Below are 22,216 nucleotides of genomic sequence, written 5' to 3' on the forward strand. Positions count from 1 at the left end.
CCTTGTGAGCTTTATCTCTAGAAATGTTATCAGTGGCAGAAGTATGTTATTTTTTTTTGGAAGAATACAATATAAGCATGAAACATTAATCTTACATAGAAAACAATTACAATGTACAACTACAGTTCTTAAATAGAATTAGTTAACTGCATTACTAATATTAAGAGTACATTTAAAAAGAACAGCATATACTTTTTTTTTTAAAGATTTTATTTATTTATTTGAGAGAGAGAATGAGAGAGAGAGAGAGAGAGAGAGCACATGAGAGGGGGGAGGATCAGAGGGAGAAGCAGACTCCCTGCTGAGCAGGGAGCCCGATGTGGGACTCAATCCTGGGACTCCAGGATCATGACCTGAGCCGAAGGCAGTCGCTCAACCAACTGAGCCACCCAGGCGCCCAATAGCATATACTTTTTGAGCAAGTGTTTCTCAATATTTTTAAGTTGTAATAGGCATACTATATTCTACTTCTAAACTCTATATGATTGCGTGGTGTGCTCATAACATTAAATGGAATAACCTTTAGAAACTATATATGCACCCTTAGCAGACTATGGTCTCTAAATAACATATTTCACTAAAAGGAATCAGAGCTCCTTCTAGAAATAGCTGATCTGGAAGGGGGAAAAGCACAAGATGAGTCTGGAATGTCCTCCCATAACAGTAAGCAAGGAAGCATCAAAGACCACTGGGATTGTGTCAAAAGGACTCAGGAGCCAATGGGAAGAGGCTTCCACCAGCTAAAGATGAAACAATTGGAGTATCAATAAGAATAATACTCACAAATGGATTGAAACACAGGAAATAGGTTGAAATCCCTGAGTTCATATTTTAAAACATAATTTCATTGGTCACCTTTGCAGGTTATAAGAAACCAAACGGAAAACTAGTAAATAAAGGGAAAGAATCAAGCATTTAAATTGCTTTCCCCATATGATCTACAGGGGTCAGCACACCTTTTTTGTACTGGGCCATATCTTTTCAGTTCTGTGGGCCAAATATAGACTCAATGGCACCTACTCACCTCAGCCCTTGTATTGCAAAAGCGTCCAGAGGCAATATGCAAACGAATGAGCCTGGCTGTGTTCTAATGAAACTTTATAAAAATAAGTAGCAGGGGTGCCTGGATGGCTCAGTTGGTTAAGCGACTGCCTTCGGCTCAGGTCATGATCCTGGAGTCCCGGGATCGAGTCCTGCATCGGGCTCCCTGCTCGGCAGGGAGTCTGCTTCTCCCTCTGACCCTCCCCCCTCTCATGTGCTCTCTCTCAATCTCTCTCTCTCAAATAAATAAATAAAATCTTAAAAATAAATAAATAAATGTATCTTTAAAAAAAACAGTATAGCTGATAGATGAAGAAGGCATGACACAAATAGACTATCACCATTTTGAAACTGCTAATGAAGTAATGGATGTGAGTGATGATCATTGGTGGCTGCTAATTTCATAGACAACCAGACCTTAAGTGTTTCATAATATAAAGACACCATTTATGAAAGAGACTTTTAAAAATAAATTAAAAAGGAGAGAGAAAAAGAGAGAGAACCCTGAAGCTTGATCAAGAATCTAAATCCAGGGAACTCCCCTACTTGCTGGATGGGATGCTGCCTGAATCATAAATCACTTAATAAAGCCAAATAGATTTTCAAATTAAAAAAAAAAAAAGAAAAAAGAAAAGAATCTAAATCCAGCTAACAATTTTCAGGAACTACAACGGACAAAAACATGTTACAGGACATCACAGGGTTGCATTTAACAAAATCCAGTCTGTGAGGAACTCCACAGGAGTCATCAGATAAAAACCTAAAAACCTAATTAGGAAGTTATTTACATCCTATGAAGAGTGCAGAGCAGAATGTCAACTTTGCTACCTCAATATTTCACAAGATTTCAAAATCATGTACCACACTTTCATGATAAATCACCTATGATCCAGGCATAATAAAGATGATGAAAACTATGAAAATAAGAAACTGTCATAAAAAAAAAAAAAACCCCAACACTCATTTTTTTTGGTCCCCCATGGACCAAAAAGATCTTGTTCCTTCATCTCACTTAGTATTCACAAATATGCAGTAGAGCATCACAGAAACAATCTAGGCATTTATAGAGTTGTAAAATTATCATTCTTCCACTACAATGTCAAACTTTCAAAATGTGACCATCAATTTGGCCACTACAAAGTAATAATTGTTTTGGCAAGAAACATCAATGGATACTAAACAATGGATGAAAATTTGATGAGAAACGGGTTATTTACATAGTCACAAAGTATCTTCCAACAAGACACTTATTAACTACAAAGAGAAAAAATAGTAACTTCCTTGGAGAACCCTGGCAGACGTCATTTTTACCAAGTGATCAAAATTAACATCAACTGTAGCAGGAAAAATAGATGGTGCCTCATGAGAAGCAGAGAAGGACACAGTAGCAACTACGTAGTTTTCATGCCTAAAATATAGAACCTGAATCTATTCATGAAGAAACATCTGAAAAAAAAAAAAAAAGCAGAATTCAAGGTCCTTCTACGCAATAAGTGCCTGTAATCTTCAAAAGAATGTAAAAGACACAAGACAAAAGATCTGTTATAGACTGAAGGACACTAAACAGATACAACCAAGTGTAACACATGACCTTGGCTCATCCTGGACACCTCCCCCAAATTCGTTTTTGTTTTGGGGGGTTTTTTTTGAAGATTTTATTAAGTAATCTCTACATCCAATGTAGGGCTTGAATTCACAACCCCGAGATCAAGAGTCAAATGCTCCATGGACTGAGCCAGCCAGGCGCCCCCCAAATTCTTTTAAATGTTTCTTTGGCTCCAAAAGACAGTTTAAAGACAAGTAGCAACATCTGAATAAGGTCTATAGATGAGACAATAGGTCTATGTTAATTTCCTGATTTGATAACCACATTGTGGTTATTGTCTTTGGTGTTAGGACATACACGTGAAGTTACCTAGGAGTAAGGGAGCACTGTATTTGCAACTTACTCTCAAATGGCTCAGAAAAAAAGTTATGGAAAAACAGAAAGATAAAGAAAATACAGCAAATACTAACGTTTGGGGAAATCTAGAGGAAAATACGTGGGAATTCTTTGTACTATTTTGTACTTTCTCTAGGTCTGAAAATATCTCAAAGTAAAAAGTTAAAATTAACATATATATTCCATATATATGAACTAACAGTACATATATCATTCTGTTGAGAGCTATTTGATTAAGAATTCACACAAACTGGCAATTCTGTTACAGTGATATGTAACTCTTTCCAAAGGTAATTGATAAGCATATAAATTCAAAATCTGCACTAAGAACTGAAAGTTGATATGCTAATTACTTTTGTTGAAGCATTTCTGGTCCTCCTGTGACTATACCATTTAACCATTTCCTATAAAGATATTTTCAAATACTGCAAGAAAACATCCACTTATTAAGATACTGGTTAAAATTTTTGGCTGCTAAACATCTTAATAAAGTTGTAATAATACTATAAATTATCTGGATGACATTACTCATTTCTTTTTATATCCCAGAAATTCATTCTATGATGCATTTAGTTTTAGTCTTGTGCAAATCCTGGTTTAAAAATGCAGTCTATTCAGCCAAAATGTTAATTCAGTAACCTTCAAATATACCATTATCCCCATTTTGCCAAAGAGCACCCTAGGGTACCGGGGCACAGAGCCAGACCAGGGCTGGGCTGAACTTCAAGGGGAAGCCAACTGTGGCCAAACTCAAGTCCCAGACCCCTTGAGCCATACTGCCTCCCCAAGGGAAAGGAGTGGCCTGCCAGCAGGGTCTGCTCCTCTATCTCTCAGGCCTTGGGCTTTTCTGCACAGCAAGTTCTTCTCTCTTCCTTCAGTGCCAGGCAAAAGCAACTGCTTTTAAGGGGCTCTCCCAAGCTCCAGTTGCTCTCACCATCCCAGCCCCTTCCTGCGTTAACTCTCCTTACGAGAGCCTTGCCATCATGATCCATTTCCCACTCTAGAATTCAGCACCAGAGTTTCCCTCCCTGACAAGCATTTTATTTGTTTTTTTTTGTTGTTGTTGGTTTTTTTTTAAAGATTTTATTTATTTATTTGACAGAGAGAGACACAGCGAGAGAGGGAACACAAGCAGGGGGAGTGGGGGAGGGAGAAGCAGGCTTCCCACCGAGCAGGGAGCCCGATGTGGGACTTGATCCCAGTATCCTGGGATCATGACCTGAGCCGAAGGCAGACGCTTAATGACTGAGCCACCCAGGCGCTCCCTGACAAGCATTTTATAACAGAAAAGCTTATGTTGTAGGGCGCCTGGGTGGCTCAGTTGGTTAAGCGACTGCCTTCGGCTCAGGTCATGGTCCCGGAGTCCTGGGATCGAGTCCCACATCGGGCTCCCGGCTCAGCGGGGAGCCTGCTTCTCCCTCTGACCCTCTCCCCTCTCATGCTGTTTCTCTCTCTCTCTCTCTCTCAAATAAATAAATAAATAAAATCTTTAAAAAAATAAAAAAAAAAGAAAAGAAAAGCTTATGTTGTAAAGTGTTTTCATGTCACGTATCTTTAACATGCCTACTCTAATATTCTACCTCTCCTCTCTGCGGTCCTCCTAGAAAATAGTTCAATAGATAATATAATTGATAAGCAAAGACTATATCCAATTTACATAGAAAATAATATTCAGGGCGCCTGGGTGGCTCAGTTGGTTAAGCGACTGCCTTCGGCTCAGGTCATGATCCTGGAGTCCCGGGATCGAGTCCCGCATCGGGCTCCCTGCTCAGCGGGGAGTCTGCTTCTCCCTGTCCCACTCCCCCTGCTTGTGTTCCTGCTCTCGCTGTCTCTGTCTCTGTCAAATAAATAAATAAATAAATAAATCTAAAAAAAAAAAAAAGAAAAAAAAGAAAATAATATTCAGGGCACCTGGGTGGCTCAGTCATTAAGCGTCTGCCTTCAGCTCAGGTCATGATCCCGGGGTCCTGGGATTGAGTCCCACATCAGGCTCCCTGCTCAACAGGGAGTCTGCTTCTCCCTCTGCCCCTCTACCCACTTGTGTTCTCTCTCTCTCAAATAAATAAAATCTTAAAAAAAAAAAGAAGAAGAAGAAGAAGAAAATAATGTTCAGGGGTACCTGGCTGGCTCAGTTGGTGGAGCATGCGGCTTCTGATCTAGGGGTTCTGGGTTCAAGCCCCAGGTTGGATGTAGAGATTGCCTGAAAATAAATCTTAAAAAAAAAGAAAAGAATATTCATGCATGCACAAGCAAGTGGGACTTGGTCAAGAGTAGGAAGCAGGCAACAGACCAAGTCAACAGATGCATGTGACAGTATTTTATATCGTGGTATCTAAAGAAAGAAGTTTACCACCTCAAGATGTGAGAAGAAAAACACAAGGGAAATCGGAGGGAATCGATTAAACGGAGCTGCAGAGCACAGAAAAGCAAAGAAAGATCGAGAGCAATGAACACTATCTCTGAAACTGTAAAGAGACCAGCCATTAAAGCTCTGACTACCCCAGGCAGGGTAGGGATTAAAAGTGCCTGGAAATGCCACCAAAATGAATACAGACATGTTACTCCGCACTCCTCTTTAACTTGTACACACCATTTCTTTGTGCCTCGTTCCAAATGGCATTTTCACACGCATTTGGTGGTCAACTCTCAGTAGAGGGGCACTCTAGCACTGTGGCTGGAACGATGCCTCAAACACTTTCCAGAGGAGGGACTCTGGGCCCCTCACTTAGCTCTGTCTCAGCTTCCTCCAGGATAAAACAGATCATGAGAGCAGACGTGCAAGCATCCAATTCAGTAACAGTTGTAAACAGTGTGATATAGTGCCCTGGAACACTGCAGGTGCCTACAGGGCTGTTTTTTAAAATGTTGATGTTTAAATATTCATGCTGTCAACATCTGACAAATGTCTGTGAGTCACTTATCATGAGTCAGGTGTTAGGGTTTAATAAAGAAGTATTTTGAGGTGTACTTTCTCTGTAGCACTGCGGGGCTCATTGTAGATCCCCCTGAGTAGTGGGGAGAGTAAAGCCCAATGATGCAACTGAGCCCTAGTCCGGTTTCCATCCTTCATAACTGTTTGATCCTGGCCAAGCTCACGGTCTCCCTGAGCTTGTGCTCCTCGGTGGGCTGGATGCTTCCTTCCAGCTCGGAGGGCTCCAGGGTACCTAGGCAGGGTCCTTGCAAAAGAATCTCAGGGAGGAACACCCAACCCCTAACAGGTATGTATTATAAATCCATCTGACCTTAGCAACCTCGATTTATCCTTTTTGGAATTTATGGGGAAGAATGTAGTCCCAAACATCAGAAATCACTACTGCCAACAAATCTGGACTTGTAAACTGATCAGCATTTCATACCACTTATTCCTATTTCTTTTGTTTTTTCTTCCTCATTGTTAGATCTTTTTTTTTTTTTTTTTTTTTTTAAGTAAGCTCTAGGGGCGCCTGGGTGGCTCAGTCAGTTAAGCATCTGCCTTCAGCTAAGGTCATGATCCCAGGGTCCTGAGATAGAGCCTCACATCTGGCTCTCTGCTCAGCGGGGAGCCTGCTTCTCCCTCTCCCTAATGTTCCCCCTGCTTGTGCTCTCTTTCTCTCTCTCTCTGTCAAATAAATAAATAAATAAAATCTTTAAAAAAAAAAAAGCATCTGCCTTCAGCTCAGATCATGAGGCTCAGGTCATGATCCCGGGGTCCTGGGATTGAGCCTCGCATCAGGTTCCTGCTCAGTGGGGATCCTGCTTGTGCTCTCTTGTGCGCGCTCTCTCTCAAATAAGTAAATAAATAAATATCTTTAAAAAAAAAGTAAGCTCTATGCCCAACATGGGACTTGAACTCATGACCCTGAGATCAAGAGTCACACGCTCCACTGACTGAGCCAGCCAGATGTCCCTAGATCCAGCTCTCTTTTTAATCATAGTTACTATCTCTCATATTTATGTCTTTTTGTTTTCCACACTTTAACAGATGTTCCTACAAATAATGGCCCCATTCACTGTATGAGGTATAAGACATTTATCTCACTAAGATTTAGTGTCTTGCAATACCCAGATTTCCAGAAGGGCTTAGCTAGAACCCCAAGTGCCTCCCCACATTCTATCAACCATACTCAGAAGCCCCTCCTGTTAATCTTTCCACCATGCTATTGTTTTCAGAAAAAGACCACCTGAAGGATCATTTGGGAAGTGAAAGAAAAAGCACTGAGTGACCTGAATCCTAATTTCAAACAATCTTCCACCCACACCCACACATGTACATACACACACACCCACACACACAGAGAAAGGGGAGTAGGAAGGAGACTAATACCTTCTCTACAATTCTCAAAATAATTCTCTGTGTAAATGTTTAGTATTTATTTCTTTATTAGTCAACTTACTGAAATAGTTATAAATGACTGGCACTGATTTTTAACTTAGAGAGCTTTAAAAAAGCAACCAATTTATACGTTATTTTATAAAATAAACAATACAGGAATAATATTTGCACGCTTGGTTCACCAGAGCTTGGTTTATTAACCAAACTATGTTGTAATACAAATTGCAGGGGTAGCAAGCAAGTTCACGCCTCCCGCCTTCTTCTACACCAAAGACACACTTGTGTATTCTTCCAGCCCTCACCGAGTTCAACAAGGAAAAACTGTCCCCACGTTCAAAAAAGTTCTAATGTTAGTAGATAGCCACTTTTCCTCCAAAGAGGGTATACGTGCAGTGGTGAACTTCTGGGGGCCGCCCACTAAAGGTTATGTAAGTCCTCCGAAGTACAGTCCTCCAGAACAACTTAAGCCCCAGCCACTCACTTCGACAACTGTTTATTTGGGAAGGTGCGTTCCCAGGTCCAATTTGTAAAGTCAGAACAAATCTACCCACCCTCCACCCCAACCGGTAACTCCCATCAGGATTTTGGAACTGAAAAACAAAGGTCAGCCGTCCTCCCAATGGGAGGAGTTAGTTACATCAGGCGTGTGAGTAGTCAGTCACAAGGGTAGGACAGGAAGACCTAGACTTTAAACTCACAACCAAGTTCAAATCTTTGCGCCGTCAATTACCAGTGGTGTGACCTTGAACAAGACACTTGACCCCTACCAGTCTGCTTGCACAGCAGCAAAATGGGAATAGCAACTACCTACTTCCTAGCAGGTTAGAAGCTATGAGAAATATTAAGGATTTATTTTTTCATTTTTTAAAGATTTTAATTTATTTGACAGAGAGACACAGCGAGAAAGGGAACACAAGCAGGGGGAGTGGGAGAGGGAGAAGCAGGCTTCCAGCGGAGCAGAGAGCCCGATGCGGGGCTCGATCCCTGGACCCCGAGAGCACAACCTAAGCCGAAGGCAGATGCTTAATGACTGAGCCACCCAGGCGCCCCATATTAAGGTTTTAGAAGCTACTGCCAAGTGCTTTCCAAATGGGGCGGAGCTGTTAACACCCTTCAGGAACAGCAAATGAGAGCCCCCACTTTACATTAGCCACCATTTAAAAGTCATATTAAGACAAAATCTGGTAATTTGGTGGGGGGGGAGGATTCTTCTCCTTATTAGCATTTTTTGACTACCTAGGAGGTTGAACATTAGTTTCACATATGTGGTTGTTATTTGTAGTCTCTTCTTTTGGGAATTTTTTGTTTATATTTATTTTATGGTTACTTTCTACAATTATGGTGAACACCTGGGGCCTTGTTCCTCTTGAATGAAACAGATTTCTTTTCTTTCTTTTTTTAAGGATGTATTTGTTTATTTGAGAGAGAGAGAGAGAGAGCATGAGCATGGAAGGATGGGCAGAGGAAGAGAATCTGGAAGCGGACTCACCGCTGAGATTTCTAAAATGCTATAGCACAGTTCGAGAGTATGAGTGTGAGTTCATTTCCTATCCTGAGGACTCCAGGTAACTAAAGTTATCACCCCTTATCACATCCACAAAAGCGCCTGAAAGGAGCCATGTTTAGGAAAACACTTTCATGGTTTTACTTTCAAACTCTGAAATGTGTTTCTAAACTAATTGTTCATCTTCCCATGAAAATCTGTAGGCTATATACATAATGAAAAGATTTAAGATTCTGAAATTTATTTTAGAGCCTTAAAGTTATCTGTCAATGGAGGTAACTCTGAGCATCTCTAACACCTTATGAGTCGAAGAAAGAAACTCTACAGCGCCCCAGCGTTGTTCACTCAGAACATACGGTACAGAAGAAAAGGCGAGTCACCTTTATTTCCCTTGTGTTCCCTTCATTCCTGAATGCCAAGGTTTTGGAAACTGCAGTTTATTTCATCGTCCCTGAAATCCAATCCAGTTTGAGAGGAGATAATAAAGCATGGGACATATCAAAACCTCCTCCAAAAATACATTATCAGGCTAGCCCATTTGGGTTGTTCTCTACATGCTTTTAAGCATTCAGTCCTTTCCCATCCCAATTATTTATCACATCCCAGTATCTGCCTCTGACAGCAAATGAGTTGTATTTTGATTCCCATCTTTATCCTCCTTCAAAATCAGCCAGCTGCAGACATTAAAACGAGGAAACATGTCCCAGGTGTGTCCTATCTCTCAATCAACTCACAATGTTTCATTATTTAACATGTAGCTAAAAGGTTCCCAAAGGTTTTGGGTTTTCTCATGGGGTGCGGAGGAAGGGCTTGTACTGCCAAAATGTCCAGAACCTTCACCCTAGCCAACTGGCCCTTGGTTTGAGAACACCAAAGCTATCTAGCCATCCGATGCACTGCCCCTCAATTTCTGCCCAACTCAGCCTCTGCCTTTCTCCACATCCTCATCTTCAACTCCAGGGCTCATCTGTACAATTGGGAGACCATCTACTGCTGAGCGTCCTCTGTCACTGAAACAAGACTGACTTCTTCCCAGTTCTAGTCTCATCTCTTCTTCCTCCTGTCTTCTCCCCCATTCATCTTCCACCCTACCCTACTGCCCTACAAACAAGCTCCCACTCCAGCATCCCAAATAGACTCTTCTCCACGGCCCATGGCTCTTCCTTCCCTCTTCTTGCCGCAGCCAAACTTCTTCAGTGGGTTGTCTGGAGTCTGTCTGGTTTTCAACATCTTCCAGGTTACGGTAGACAGAAAATGTGTAAGGTACACAGGGGTAGCGTGGGAAGGCTGCCCGACACTGTGGGAGTCTGGTCTGGGGTTCTGGCTGAGTAAGGGATGGGCCACTCCCTGGGACCAATCCATAGCACAGCACCCAGGCACCCAACTGGGAAGTGCTGAGGTAGTATCTCTCTGTCTCCCCATCTTTATCACCCCCACTTGCCTGGATTACTTGTCTCACTGGGCACCAATAACTTCCTAATTGCTAAATTCCCAAAGCTCCTCTTTACTCCCCCATCTTCTTATCCCCTCTCTCTGTGGCATCTGATGCTGAGGACCAGCTTCCAGGATGTCACAGAACCTAGGCACGCCTCTTACCTTGGCAAGGGCTCCTTTCCATGCTGCCTCAGTGACTTCTTTCTTTGCTCTGAGCATCCTGTCCCTTCTTCTCTGGCTCCCTTGCATCATCCGGTTGCTGCAATTTCAACTGTCCACTCATCATCCCCTCAGACCCATGCGTCTCCAATGAAACTCAGGCAGTTCCTCCAAACGAAAACCCCTCACAGCCTGTGTGAGCTCTGCTATTGCCAAAATGGTCACTGAGCATCTGTTCAGCATGGGGCAGGCAAAGATGGCGCACCAGGGCCCCACCTGGAAGAAGTCATTCTCCCAGGTTACCAAGGCTTAGACGGTGAGAATTAACTGTGACATCAGCCACTTTCTGCCTTCACTTACTACCCCTCCCTGCAGAAATTCAAGCAACCATTCCAGTCTCTCCCATCCTATCTTTCCTTTCTATTCAGATACTCTTGGGCACTTTTCACCTCACCCCGGACTCCTAGGAGTCTCCTAACCCTCGTAGCTCCTTCCAGGTCCTCTCCCTCCAATCACTATGATCTAAGCACACATACCAGTCACATCACTTCCCAGCATAACTTTCAATGGTTCTCTGCTGCTTCTTGATTAAGACTGGATTCCTTCACTGACATTCAAGGCCTCCCATGCCATGACCCCTCATCCTTCCAGGCAAATGGAATAACTTGTATTACCCCCAACAGCCCTGAACTTTTGGCCTTTGCTCTCCAAGGGCTGGCTTCTACCTCATGATTGGGGTTAAAAGAAGACTGTACTGTTTAAGTTTTTATAATTAACAAGAAATCACTTTGAATTAAAGAATGACCAAGTTTCAGGGACTAGTTTAGGTTTGGGGGGTTTGCTTTTTTTAGATTTTATTTTTAAGTAATCTCTACACCCTATGTGGGACTCGAACTCACAACCTCGGGATCAAGAGTCACATGCTCTACCAACTGAGCCAGCCAGGCACCTCAGGGACTAGTTTAAAACAACTTCCTCTCCTTATGTTCCTTGATCATGCTAGCCCAAAACAACTTTTCTATTCTTTTTCCTCTGAAAATTCTTTTCTGGACTTTGTTGACTCCTAACAAAGACTTCCTATTAGAGTGGTCTGTGTTCACACTACTTCAATATTTAGCCCTATAGGGCAAAGCTGGGTCTACTTCATCCTCTTTCCCACGGCCCATGACAGGTCCTCAGTAAATATCAGACGAAGTTGAGGAGTTGTAAATTAATCTTAAGGGTGCCAACCTAAATTTCTCCAGTTTGGCAAGTAAAGTTGATTCTAAGTTGGAATATAAGTAGGAGAGTTGCATTACATAGATTTGGATTATTGCAGCTTCCAACAAGTTAATCATTTAAATTATTTTTCAGGTTGCAATTTTTTGGGTAACTCTGCACATCACTGTAAAGGCAGGAACACTCTGTTAAAAGTTAGATTTTTGTGTCCTAGCCTACTTTCTCCTCCAGAATTCCATGAAGTGAGATCAATAAAGAATGAGTCCAACCTATAACTTTCCAAAAGTAAAGCAAGTCAGGCATTCCCCACCGGATCTGCAGACCTACCCAAAGGAAAAAGACAGACAGCTTTCAGGTTCCCTCCACAAACTCTGTCACCATTTGTCACCCCATCACCCCAGCAATCCAAGTGCCAAAACTGCAGCAACTCAGGCAGGGCCCCTGCAAAAACTCGTTCCATGTAAAAAAACCCTCATTAAACCCTGAGTTATATTTAGAAAAAAAAAAATGGAACAGAAGTTATATTTAGATGAAATGGCTTTAAAGAATTTTACCAAAAGCAGCATGTTTATACTGATCTTCCCAAAGAAAAGGATTTACTTATTCACTTTTACATACAATTCCTAAAGACAGACCACTTCTCTCTGTACACAAAGATTTCTGCTGGGGTTCCTTTGTATCAGGAAGGAAGCAGACGCATCCAGGATGCTAGCAAGACTGACCATGGGCAGCGGTGGGATCCGAAGGACTGAAAACAAGCACACATTTGGAGAACAGAACCATTTCCTACAGAAACCTTAGTTGAGCTGGTCTGAGGAAGGTGCCAAAGGGTGATGCTTGAGCTGCATGATAGTAGCTCTTAAATGCAGAAATTGGACCCCAAAACCACAGACTCCCTTGGCAACTCTACCTAGAACTGTTCTTCTCCAAAATGTTGTCAGCACTCACGTAATGGTCCAACTCCTCTCTACCAGCTCCTAGCTAAGTCACTGAACCACATTCAGCATTTTCGTTTGGGCTCTTACTAGTCTTACACTATTTTTAACATCCACTTTCTTCTGCGTTGGCTTACGTTTTCCTAACAAAAAACCAGTCACCGGGGCACCTGGGTGGCTCAGATGGTTAAGCGTCTGCCTTCGGCTCAGGTCATGATCTCAGGGTCCTGGGATCGAGTCCCGCATCAGGCTCCCTGCTCCTCGGGAGCCTGCTTCTCCCTCTGCCTCTCTCTCTCTCTGTCTGTCATGAATAAATAAATAAAATCTTTAAAAAAACAAAAAAAAAAACAGTCACCGGCACCAAGGTGGTTTAGTAAACTTGTGAAGCCTTTTCATGAATGAATGTATAATTTCAGGGTGCCTATTTGAAGGAGTAAAAGACGGTTTCTGGCACTTATTCATCTCTTCATAGGCTACAGGGTCCCCAGGGCTCCAGAGGAGAATGAATCATGGCTTGGAGGCTTGGCACACACCCCAGGCTAAGGGGACCTCTTCTCTAAAGAGCCTCAGGAAGAGGCCACTTCCCAGCCTCCCAGCCAAGCCAGAGTGCAGGGCAAAGGTAAGGCATAGGGAAGAGAAGGCCAAACTGTAGGACGGGCCAGCCCCCGGTCACCCCAGCAGGAATTACGCCAGGGGATGAGGGTGTCGCAGCCCTGCTGCTTGCTATTCCTAGGGTCAATTAACACCCTGAGGATGCCCCAGCCAATCCCGACTTTGGTTGTGGCTTGGTATTTCCAGAAAGTGTGAGAGCAGCACAGAAGTGAAGTCATCCAATTTTATACTACTTAGAGGCTTTAGAGGAGCAACGCCTAAGGTCGTGAAATGTAGTAATAAAACAAAAAAAGACCTGGGATGCCAAAAGAGAGACCAGATCATATATTCCAGGCACCCCGCCCCCACGTCAGCTGCCCGCCCCCACCCCTCCTCTACCCACTATCTACATTCATTTTACCAGGCTTGGACCCCAACTGAGGGCCACTTTGTCTGCACCTACAATTTGCCCACTGTGAGAATCACATTAATTATAACAATATAATCAACCACAGGAAAAGCATCATCTCAACCTTACAGTCCAGACAATCAAGTGCTTAAGTGTTTCCTCACTTGCTTTCCTAAAAACCCATGATGCTCAAGGATAAGGTCAAAATTAGTAGGTTCTATGGAGCTCATCTAACAGCAGGAAACTTCCCCGGCACATCAATGAACTTTGTAACCAGGCAGGCCTAACACAACTATGGGCACAGAAGGGGCACAGAAACTACAGAGAAACTGAACTTCTGTCGGGGCAGTTCACCAGGGGAGCAAGACTACGTATGGGAGTGGGATAGGGCACACTTAAGTTCCTTCTGAAAGGTTGAACGCAAGAAGACTTGAGTGTCCCTGGAGGCTTAAAAGGAGGACAGTGACATGGGCCCAGGCCGGGAACGGCTGCAGGAATGAGCAGGGACAGTGAGAAACAGGCAGGGAAAGAAAGGTTGGCTTCTCCGAGAAGGACTCCAAAATTCCCTGGCAGGCCTGGATTTAGTCATCAGGAATCCCCAGTACCAGCGAGAATCAGCCTGTGGAAGTTCTTAGGCAAAAGAACATGGAAGGTGGAAGAAGGAAGGAAGGAAGGAAGGGCAGGAGAAGATGGAAGAAGGAAGAAAGAAGGGACAGGACGCAAACAGAAAAACTGTCCCCCTGGAGCTCTTGGGGTGGGGGTGGGGAGCAACAGATGAAGACAGGCAGTTGTCAGAGTCAGGGTTCAAAGAGGAAGAATCAAAACACCCTAAAGAGAATTGGGTGGGTGGAAGGAAGAGCCTGCTTGAGGGAAATGATTGGTCATATCTGGGACATTTCTGGAGACTATCTGCACCAGGACCTGGATCAGTGCTGATTCATGGACCTTAACGCCTCCCAGACTCCTCTTTCCAGACATGTAATGGTAAATGGAAAAATGGGACTGTGTTAGCATCACCCTCTCGCACACAAAGTGACAGGGACCTGAGCAAAAAGTGAGCTTTCAAAACCCTTGCAGAACTGAGCTCCATCTGCGCACAGGGAAGGGAATCAGTGGAAACCTAAACGAAGTCCCTGCAGCTTGTTTTGCTCAACTTTTACTTCACCCACTTTCAATATGAATGAGAAAAGGCACCAGTCAGATGCCCGTATCCAGCTTATATTCAGGACTTCCTGGGGAGCTCCACAGCAGGGACAAAGCGGCGGGGCCTTCCTTCCCTTCTTGAAAGGTGAAGGTGTGTGGTCCCACGCCCCTCTCCCCAGGTCAGAGCCCCCTACCTCCACTGCCACATCCCTTCCGGCCAGGAGAGCGCCTCCACCGAACCCACAGCCGTGCCTCCACTCTCCACCGACCCTGTACCACGTCAGCAGGCAGCGCCCATTCATCACCGAGCACTTCTCAGGCGGCCCTTCAATTACGATCACTATTTAAGGACAGCTTAAACAAAAAGTGAGTTTGTCGGGCCTGCTCCTCAGGCGCCAACAGCTCCCGCCCCCGAATCAAGAACGCACTGGCGGGCACTGGGAAGCAAAGAGAACCACCAAGGCGCGCGTGGCGCCCAAGGGACGACGCGCAAGAGCCTGACACACAGTCACAGTAAGTAGGTGCTCACCGAAGATCTGCCATCGGACCTAGCACCTGGGCAGTCGGTCCTGGGGTGGGGTGAGGTGGCGGCTCGGGGGACACAAAGGCCTCGCCGGCCCAGGGCTGCGCCCCTCGCGACGCGGGGGGCGCGAGTTTAGGGCCAGGGAGGGGGCGATGGAATCCGCCCTCATTTGCACGTCGTCTGGGGCCCGGTCAATTTGCTTAATCACGGCTCTAAATGCCAGCGCACAGCACACAATGCGCGCCCATTAACAGGTTTAAAGTGTCGCAGCGCTCGCTTTAAATGAGAAAAGCCGGCAACAAAGGGGGAAAAAGCCAAGTTCCTCAACTTGAAGAATGCCTCGGGTCACCCTCCAAATCATCTAGGCGAGTTTAAAATCCCAAGCTCCACAGAACAGTTGAGGCCCCTGCTCGAGGGCTTGGGGGGGGGGGGGGCAGTGGTGGTGAATAATCCGCCACGAATACTGGGTTTCTTAGGAACCAACTCGGAGCCGCTCAGTGAAATTGAAGTCGGGGGCAACGTCGCCAACCCAGCTCCCCCGGCCCATTGCCTAACTGCCAGGGAAAGCTGACGGATTTCCAGGAAGGAAAGCGAGACCCCCCCCGCCCCCCGCGCCAAAAAAAGCCGGCACAAATCCAAGTTTTCCTTTACTGCCAGCAAAGAATTTTGGAGGCCAGGGAACACCCCCAGAAGTGGACCCCAAAGCCTCTCCCCAACAGAAGGGGAAAATGTAAAGGAACTTTACTTTCATCCAGACACTGCCCAGCGCAGCCTAACGCTCGGCCGCCGCAGAACAGTTCAACTCCGCAAACATGTTCTGCCAGGATCCTCCCGGGACGGCCCCATCCCCCACCCCATCGCCGAGCCCGGGTCGCATCCCGCCGGCCCGGCCTCCCACCCGCCCGGGCGCGGCCCGACAGGCACTCACCGTGCGCGCTCCTCCGGGAGACAAGGGTCCGTTGGAGAGGTACGGACTGCTCAAGTCCGGGATCATCAGAAACGGGTACCCAGGGTACGGGGGGCCCTTAAAGAACGCGCCGTCCTGGGGCCTTCTCACTGCGGGCAAGACCGAGGCGGGGGTGAGGCCCGGGCCCCCGGGACAGCGCGGCGGCAGGGGACCCGGGGCGGGGACCGCGCTCCAGGACGGCTGTCGCCGCGGCGGGCGGAGAGCAGGGGCACGGCCACGGGGCCAGGGGAACCGTGGGCGGCCTGAGCTGAGGCGCTGGGCGCAACGGGGCCGGAGACTGGGGGCTGCCCCGACCCGCACGTACCTTCGGCGAAATAGTCCCGCGGCTTCTGGAAGGCGTCCCGGGCGGGCTGCGGGCGCCTCTCCGCCTGCGGAGGAGACACAAAGGCGAGGGCGGGTGAGCGGGCGCGGGGCCGGGGTCCCCCGGGGTCGGCCGCGGAAGCCTCCTTACCTCCGAGTCCGAGCTGCTGCTCTGGTTCTCCGACTCGTTGACCAGGGACGACTTGACCTCGTCCAGGTCCCGCTGCGCGGAGGCACTGTCGCTGCTCGGCTCCTGCTCCTCGCCCCCCTCGTCTTGGAAGGGGATCAGCTCGTCGTTCGCCCCGAGGTCGTCCCCTCCGCCGGCCGCCCCGGCGCCCGAGCCGCCGCCGCCGCCGCCGCCTCCCCCGCCGCCGCCGCCGCCGAGCTGGGGCATGGTGGGGCCGCGCGGGCCGGGGCCGCCGCTCTCGGAGCCCCTCGCAGCCCGCGCCCGGCCCGGCCCGGCCCGGCGCCCGCCCCTCCCTCCCTCCCTCCCGCTCGCCGGCCCGCTCGGCTCGCCGCCGCGGCGGCCGCAGCAACAAAGTTTGACAGGGCGTGGCCCCGCGGGAAACGGGCCGGCGCGGCCGGGCCGGGGCGGGGGCGGCTCGGCTCGGGCCCCTCCGGCAGCGCCCAGCCCAGGGCTCCCCAACTCGCCGCCGCCGCCTGCTCCGCCGGGGCGTCCCAGCGCCTGGCCCGCCGGGGAGGGGCGAGCGCCGGAGGAAGGAGGGATCGCCGGTCTGGGCAGGGGGGCCGGAGGGAGGAGCCCCGGCTGCAAGCTGACACCCGCGCGCCGCGCGGAACCCGGAGAGCTCCGGCGCGCACACACTCACTCGCATTCACACTCGCACACCGCTCGCTCACACCTTCCGGGGGCTGCGCCTCCCCGCCGCGCGTACCGCCCTCGCCCCCCCCCGCCCTGACCCCCTCCCCTGCGCCTCGCCCCGCACCCGCGGCGGCCCGCCTGCACCCTCCGGCCCACCGCCCCCACCGCTAGGCATCCCCTAACTTTCTTCCAAAGAACCCCCAGAACTCCGCACCGCTTCCACACCCCCTCCCACCGCAGCGGCGCGCTGGCGGGCGGCACTGCCCCCTGCGGGAAAGCTTCGGACACACAGACCCGCCGCGGACACTCGCTGCCTGGAGTTCCTCGGAGCGCGGGATCCCGCCAGCTTGCTGGCCCTCGCCGGATGCGTAGGGCAGAGGATCGGGCAAATTTATGGCACCCCGGAATCTGCCGGGCGGCCTTCCGCCCCTCCTTCCTGTGGGGTTCCAACGCGCCCCCTCCCTAGTCCAGGTTTTTTACCTTGTTCAGGTGTCTAAAGTCACCCGCCGCTGAAATCCCAAAGATCACCTTTGCCCCATAGTTGCGGACCAGGTCCGTCAACGAATAACTCACAGCCCTGGTTTCAGAAAGGATTCGGATTGGGTTCGTTGCGAAGGAAAATTGTGTGCCTGTGACCTCTGAAGCCTTTCACAAAGCTGCCTCAGAAGCCAAGGAGCATATAAAAAGTAGCCCAACCAGCCTCGTGCTGAAAGAAATGCCTCTTAGAGTTACATTAAGATAGCATCCCTCTCCAACCAGTTTGGGAAAGTTTAAAAAAGTAGATCTCGTGCCATCCACAGTGGGGAAGTGTTGGCGAGAGCATCCGTTTAAAAAGCAGACTGAAAGGCAGTATGGGAATACCTAAAACTATTTTCAACGCAACTGGCAGGGGAGTTTTCTACCGTGATTCCCCCACACATGGACAAAGTCACAGATACAAGGAAGTTCAAAGCAGCAGGGAGGTTGGGAAGAGGGGTTCTGGGTCTCACAGTGAGCCTCTGTGCAGCAACCAGCTCAACAGAATGAGGCCCCCGCACATAGGGATCCTAGAATGATTTTGGAGAAACATTAAATGAAAGACAGTATATACGTCCCTCCCTTTCATTTTGTTTTTTTAAAAATTAAATATATATATATATTTATATATATGTAAGTATTATATATTATATATATATATTTGTTTCTGCATAGAAAAGTCTGCGAAGATACACACCAAGTTATCAATAAATACATTTGAGAAAAGGAACAGGTGAGAGGAGTGAGCCTGTTTTGTTCTGCTTTCTACGTATTTTACCATTTATCACAACCAAAGATGCTTTATCTCTTTTTTACACAATTAATACATGAATACAGTCTCAAACCTTTTTCAAACAATATCCATGGATCTCGAATAGTATCTTGAGTACAAGGTAAAAGTCCCTCCTGCCCCGCTTGCCACACCTCACTCCAAGGAGGCACTGGTTGGATGTATGTATCCTTCCAGACATTTTCCCAGGCACATGTAAACACATATGCAAACGTTCAGATTTACTTCCACATAAATAGAATTATACTATTCATATTATCGTGTGATATTTCGTTTTTATAAGTCTCTAAAAGGAAGTTTTTCATGTGGTCCATAAACATATGAAAACCCTATTGTATTAGTTTCCCGTGGTTGCTGTAACAAATTACCACAAACTTGGTGGCTTAAAACACTGGCAATGCATTCTCTCACTGGTGGGGAGGCCGGAAGTCCAAAATGAGTTTCACTAAATCAAAATCAAGGTGTTGGCAGGGCCAAATTCCCTCCTGAGGCTGTAGCGAGAGTGTGTTCCTTGCCTCTTCCAGCTTCTGGTGGCTGCCTCTGATCTGTGAAATCTGCTCACTGCACTTTCTGCCTCTGGTCACACGGCCCCCTCCTCTGTCCAGTCTCTCTCTGCTTCCTTCTTATAAGGAAGGACACTTGTGATGTCATTTAGGGCTCACCCAGATAATCTTGGATAATCTCCCCACTCAAGTTCCTTAACTTAATCACATCTGCAAAGACCCCTTTTCCTTATAAGGTAACATCCACAGGCTCCAGGGATTAGTACAGGGACATATCTTTGGGAGGAAGCCATTATCAGCCAGCCACACCTATCGCCCTCGAAGAGATGCAAACCGAAACAGCACAGAGATACTATTTTTCATCTACTGATTGGCAAAGGCTGAAACAATTGCACCCAGCGCAGGCCCCTCTGCTGGGAAACAGCTGCTGGGCGTGGCCGTGTGTCACATTTCTGAAAGGACATTTGGCAATAGCTATGAAGAGCCTTTACGTGGGTACACCTTTGGCTCATCTATACACTTCTAGGATTTTATATCCAGAAAATAACCAGGCACACAAGTAAACCTGTACAAGTGTGTTCATCGGGTAAAAAGCTGGAAACAATCTCATTGTCCCCAGATAGAGAATTGTGAAATAAAATCATGATGCATTCGTCGGATGGAATGCTCTGCCATCGTGAAAATATGTTTGTCAATGTGGAAAGAGGCTCATGATAGTGAAAGTAGCAGATTAAAATTAATGTATATAGACTTCTGGGAGACCTGGGTGGCTCAGTGGGTTAAGTGTCCATCTCTTGATCTCAGGGCCCTGAGTTGAAGCCCTGAGCTTTAAGTAGGCATTGAGCCTACTTAAAAAAAAAAAAAAAATTTAAATAAAAAAAATGTATATAGACTTCTGCTTTCCATTCTAATGGAATATTAATGTCAGACTGACTTTTCCATCAAGAACCACTATAAATGCTGGTATTAGTATTAGTATTTCAATACTAAAACAAAACAACAACAAAACCCAGTTGATGTGAAGACATCAGAGTCAATGAAATCAGCCAGGACTTAAGGAGTCAAGATATCAAAGAGAAGGGAAGTTCACTGAAGTTTATATTTACCACTATTGTATCCCCTCAGAGCATTTGGTGATTTGCAACATCAGGCAGAGGCCAAACAAAAAGCAACTGTGTAGAGCAGGCCAACTAGCCTCCTGCCTGTTTCCATAGGGCCTGTGAGCTAAGAATGTTTTTTACAGGGACACCTGGGTGGCTCCGTCCTTAAGTGTCTGCCTTCGGCTCAGGTCATGGTCCCAGGGTCCCAGGGTCCTGGGATCGAGCCCCGCATCGGGCTCCCTGCTCTGCGGGAAGCCTGCTTCTCCCTCTCCCCCTCCCCCTGCTTGTGTTCTCTGTCTCTCTCTGTCAAATAAATAAGTAAAATCTTAAAAAAAAAAGAATGTTTTTTACATTTTTTTAATGGTTCCCCAAATAAATCAAAGAAGGATAATAGTTTGTGACATGAAAATTATATCAAATTCAAATTTCAGTGTGGATAAATCAAGTTTTAATGGAACATAGTCATACTAAGTTATGCATTGCCTATGACTGCTTTCAAGCCATAATGTCAGAGTACTTGCAGCAAAGATTATAGGTGGTGTTCTCATGGCTTTAGATCACTACCCTCCACACTACAAAGTAGAGATGAAGTGTTTCAAGTGCCATGTATATCGCTCAGACAAATTCACAAAGCTTGGGGAAAGAACCAGGTGTTTATAGCCTGTAGTATTCATTATATTATTCACCAGCAAGTACTTTGCAGAAAATATTTACTTTCTGTTCTTGGATTCCTTTTACAAAGCATTCATTACCTGAAGAAATTTTTTCCCAGGTTGTATTTTTTGGTTTACTATTTCTGAAGGAATGAAAATTCCTTCCAGGTGGTCCAAAAGTTGCCTGGCATGTAACACCAGCTTAATATAGAAGTATATGTTTGGAGCTCTGTTCACATTGCTACAGTCTGTTCATGATGTATCTGCTGTGGTCATAATGAATTTTCCCAGCCATGTCATTTAGTCTTTTTGTAAATATGGAGTTAAATCATTTTATGGATGAGTTAAGATTTGAGCAAGAGGACACAGCCTACTCATTCCATGAGTTCTAAGAATTTTCCCATGTATAAAAATCCCACTGAAACATCCCAATAAATGATTATTAAGCATTCTTTGGATGTAAAAAATAAAGTTGTGCAAGAAACTCATCTTCCCTGCTGTTCTTAAGATGAAGAACCATGCAGAATCCAAAGTCGTGAGGATTTTGGTTTGCATTGGGGTTCCGATAATTCCTGTGTGACTCTGGAAAGGTCAAGTTCATATCATGAAGCCTTGGTTTCTTCATCTATGAAACAGGGAAACAGAGTCACGGGTTGCTCTAGCTGCTCCCGATTATACAGCCAAATCAGCTGTCAAGGACACTTTTGGCCTCATTTCCAGTTGGGGAAATACGAAAGATGAGGTAGAGAGGAGATGACAATTTATCAGCATAAGTTTTATGCCTCCGTGTTTTCCTCTAACAAGTTCACTTTCCTTTCTCAGTTTACTACAGACTTTCCAGCTTCTGATCATTTCGTGTTACTGTTCTCGGCAAAATTACATAGGCTTTATTTTCGTTTTCTCTCTGATTTTGAAAGAGGAGGTGGCACTCTACTACTTTCCTCTAATATAGCTTCAAAAGTATTCCAGTCGGGGCACCTGGCTGGCTCAGTCGGCGAAGCAAGCCACTCTTGATCTCAGGGTTGTGAGTTTGAGTCCCTCATTGGTATAGAGAAAAATCTTTTTTTTTTTAATTTATTTATTTTTGAGAGAGAGAGAGAGAGAGAGAGAGCAGCAGGGAGGGAGAGAAGGAGAGGGAGAGAGTGTCTCAAGAAAACTCCATGCTGAGTGCAGAGCCCAATGTGGGACTTGATCTCATGACCCCGAGATCACAACCTGAGCTGAAACCAAGAGTCGGAAGATTATCTGACTGTGCCACCCAGGCACCCCCAAAATGAAATCTTTAAAAAAAAGAAAAAAGCATTCCAGTATCTCGAAGTGGGGCATATATGGTTTTGATAAAGGGAGTTAATTTTT

General features: G+C 46.2%; 1 protein-coding gene across 2 annotated transcripts in view; it reads right to left on the reverse strand.

The window, feature by feature from the left end:
• Positions 1 to 16,872, reverse strand: part of TCF7L1 (transcription factor 7 like 1) — a 153,466-nt gene extending 136,594 nt beyond the window's left edge. For both annotated transcript variants that reach the window (XM_035001179.1, XM_035001178.1), the window contains exons 1-3: positions 16,630 to 16,872; positions 16,483 to 16,546; positions 16,140 to 16,267 (exon numbers count right to left, since the gene is read on the reverse strand). In XM_035001179.1, coding sequence (XP_034857070.1) covers positions 16,140 to 16,267; positions 16,483 to 16,546; positions 16,630 to 16,872 — 435 coding nt within the window. The remainder of the gene's footprint in view (positions 1 to 16,139; positions 16,268 to 16,482; positions 16,547 to 16,629) is intronic.
• Positions 16,873 to 22,216: the final 5,344 nt, after the last annotated feature.

This window comes from Mirounga leonina, unplaced genomic scaffold (assembly GCF_011800145.1).
Source record: "Mirounga leonina isolate KUSES-001 unplaced genomic scaffold, KU_Mleo_1.0 Mir_125, whole genome shotgun sequence".
Classification (NCBI taxonomy): Eukaryota; Metazoa; Chordata; class Mammalia; order Carnivora; family Phocidae; genus Mirounga; species Mirounga leonina.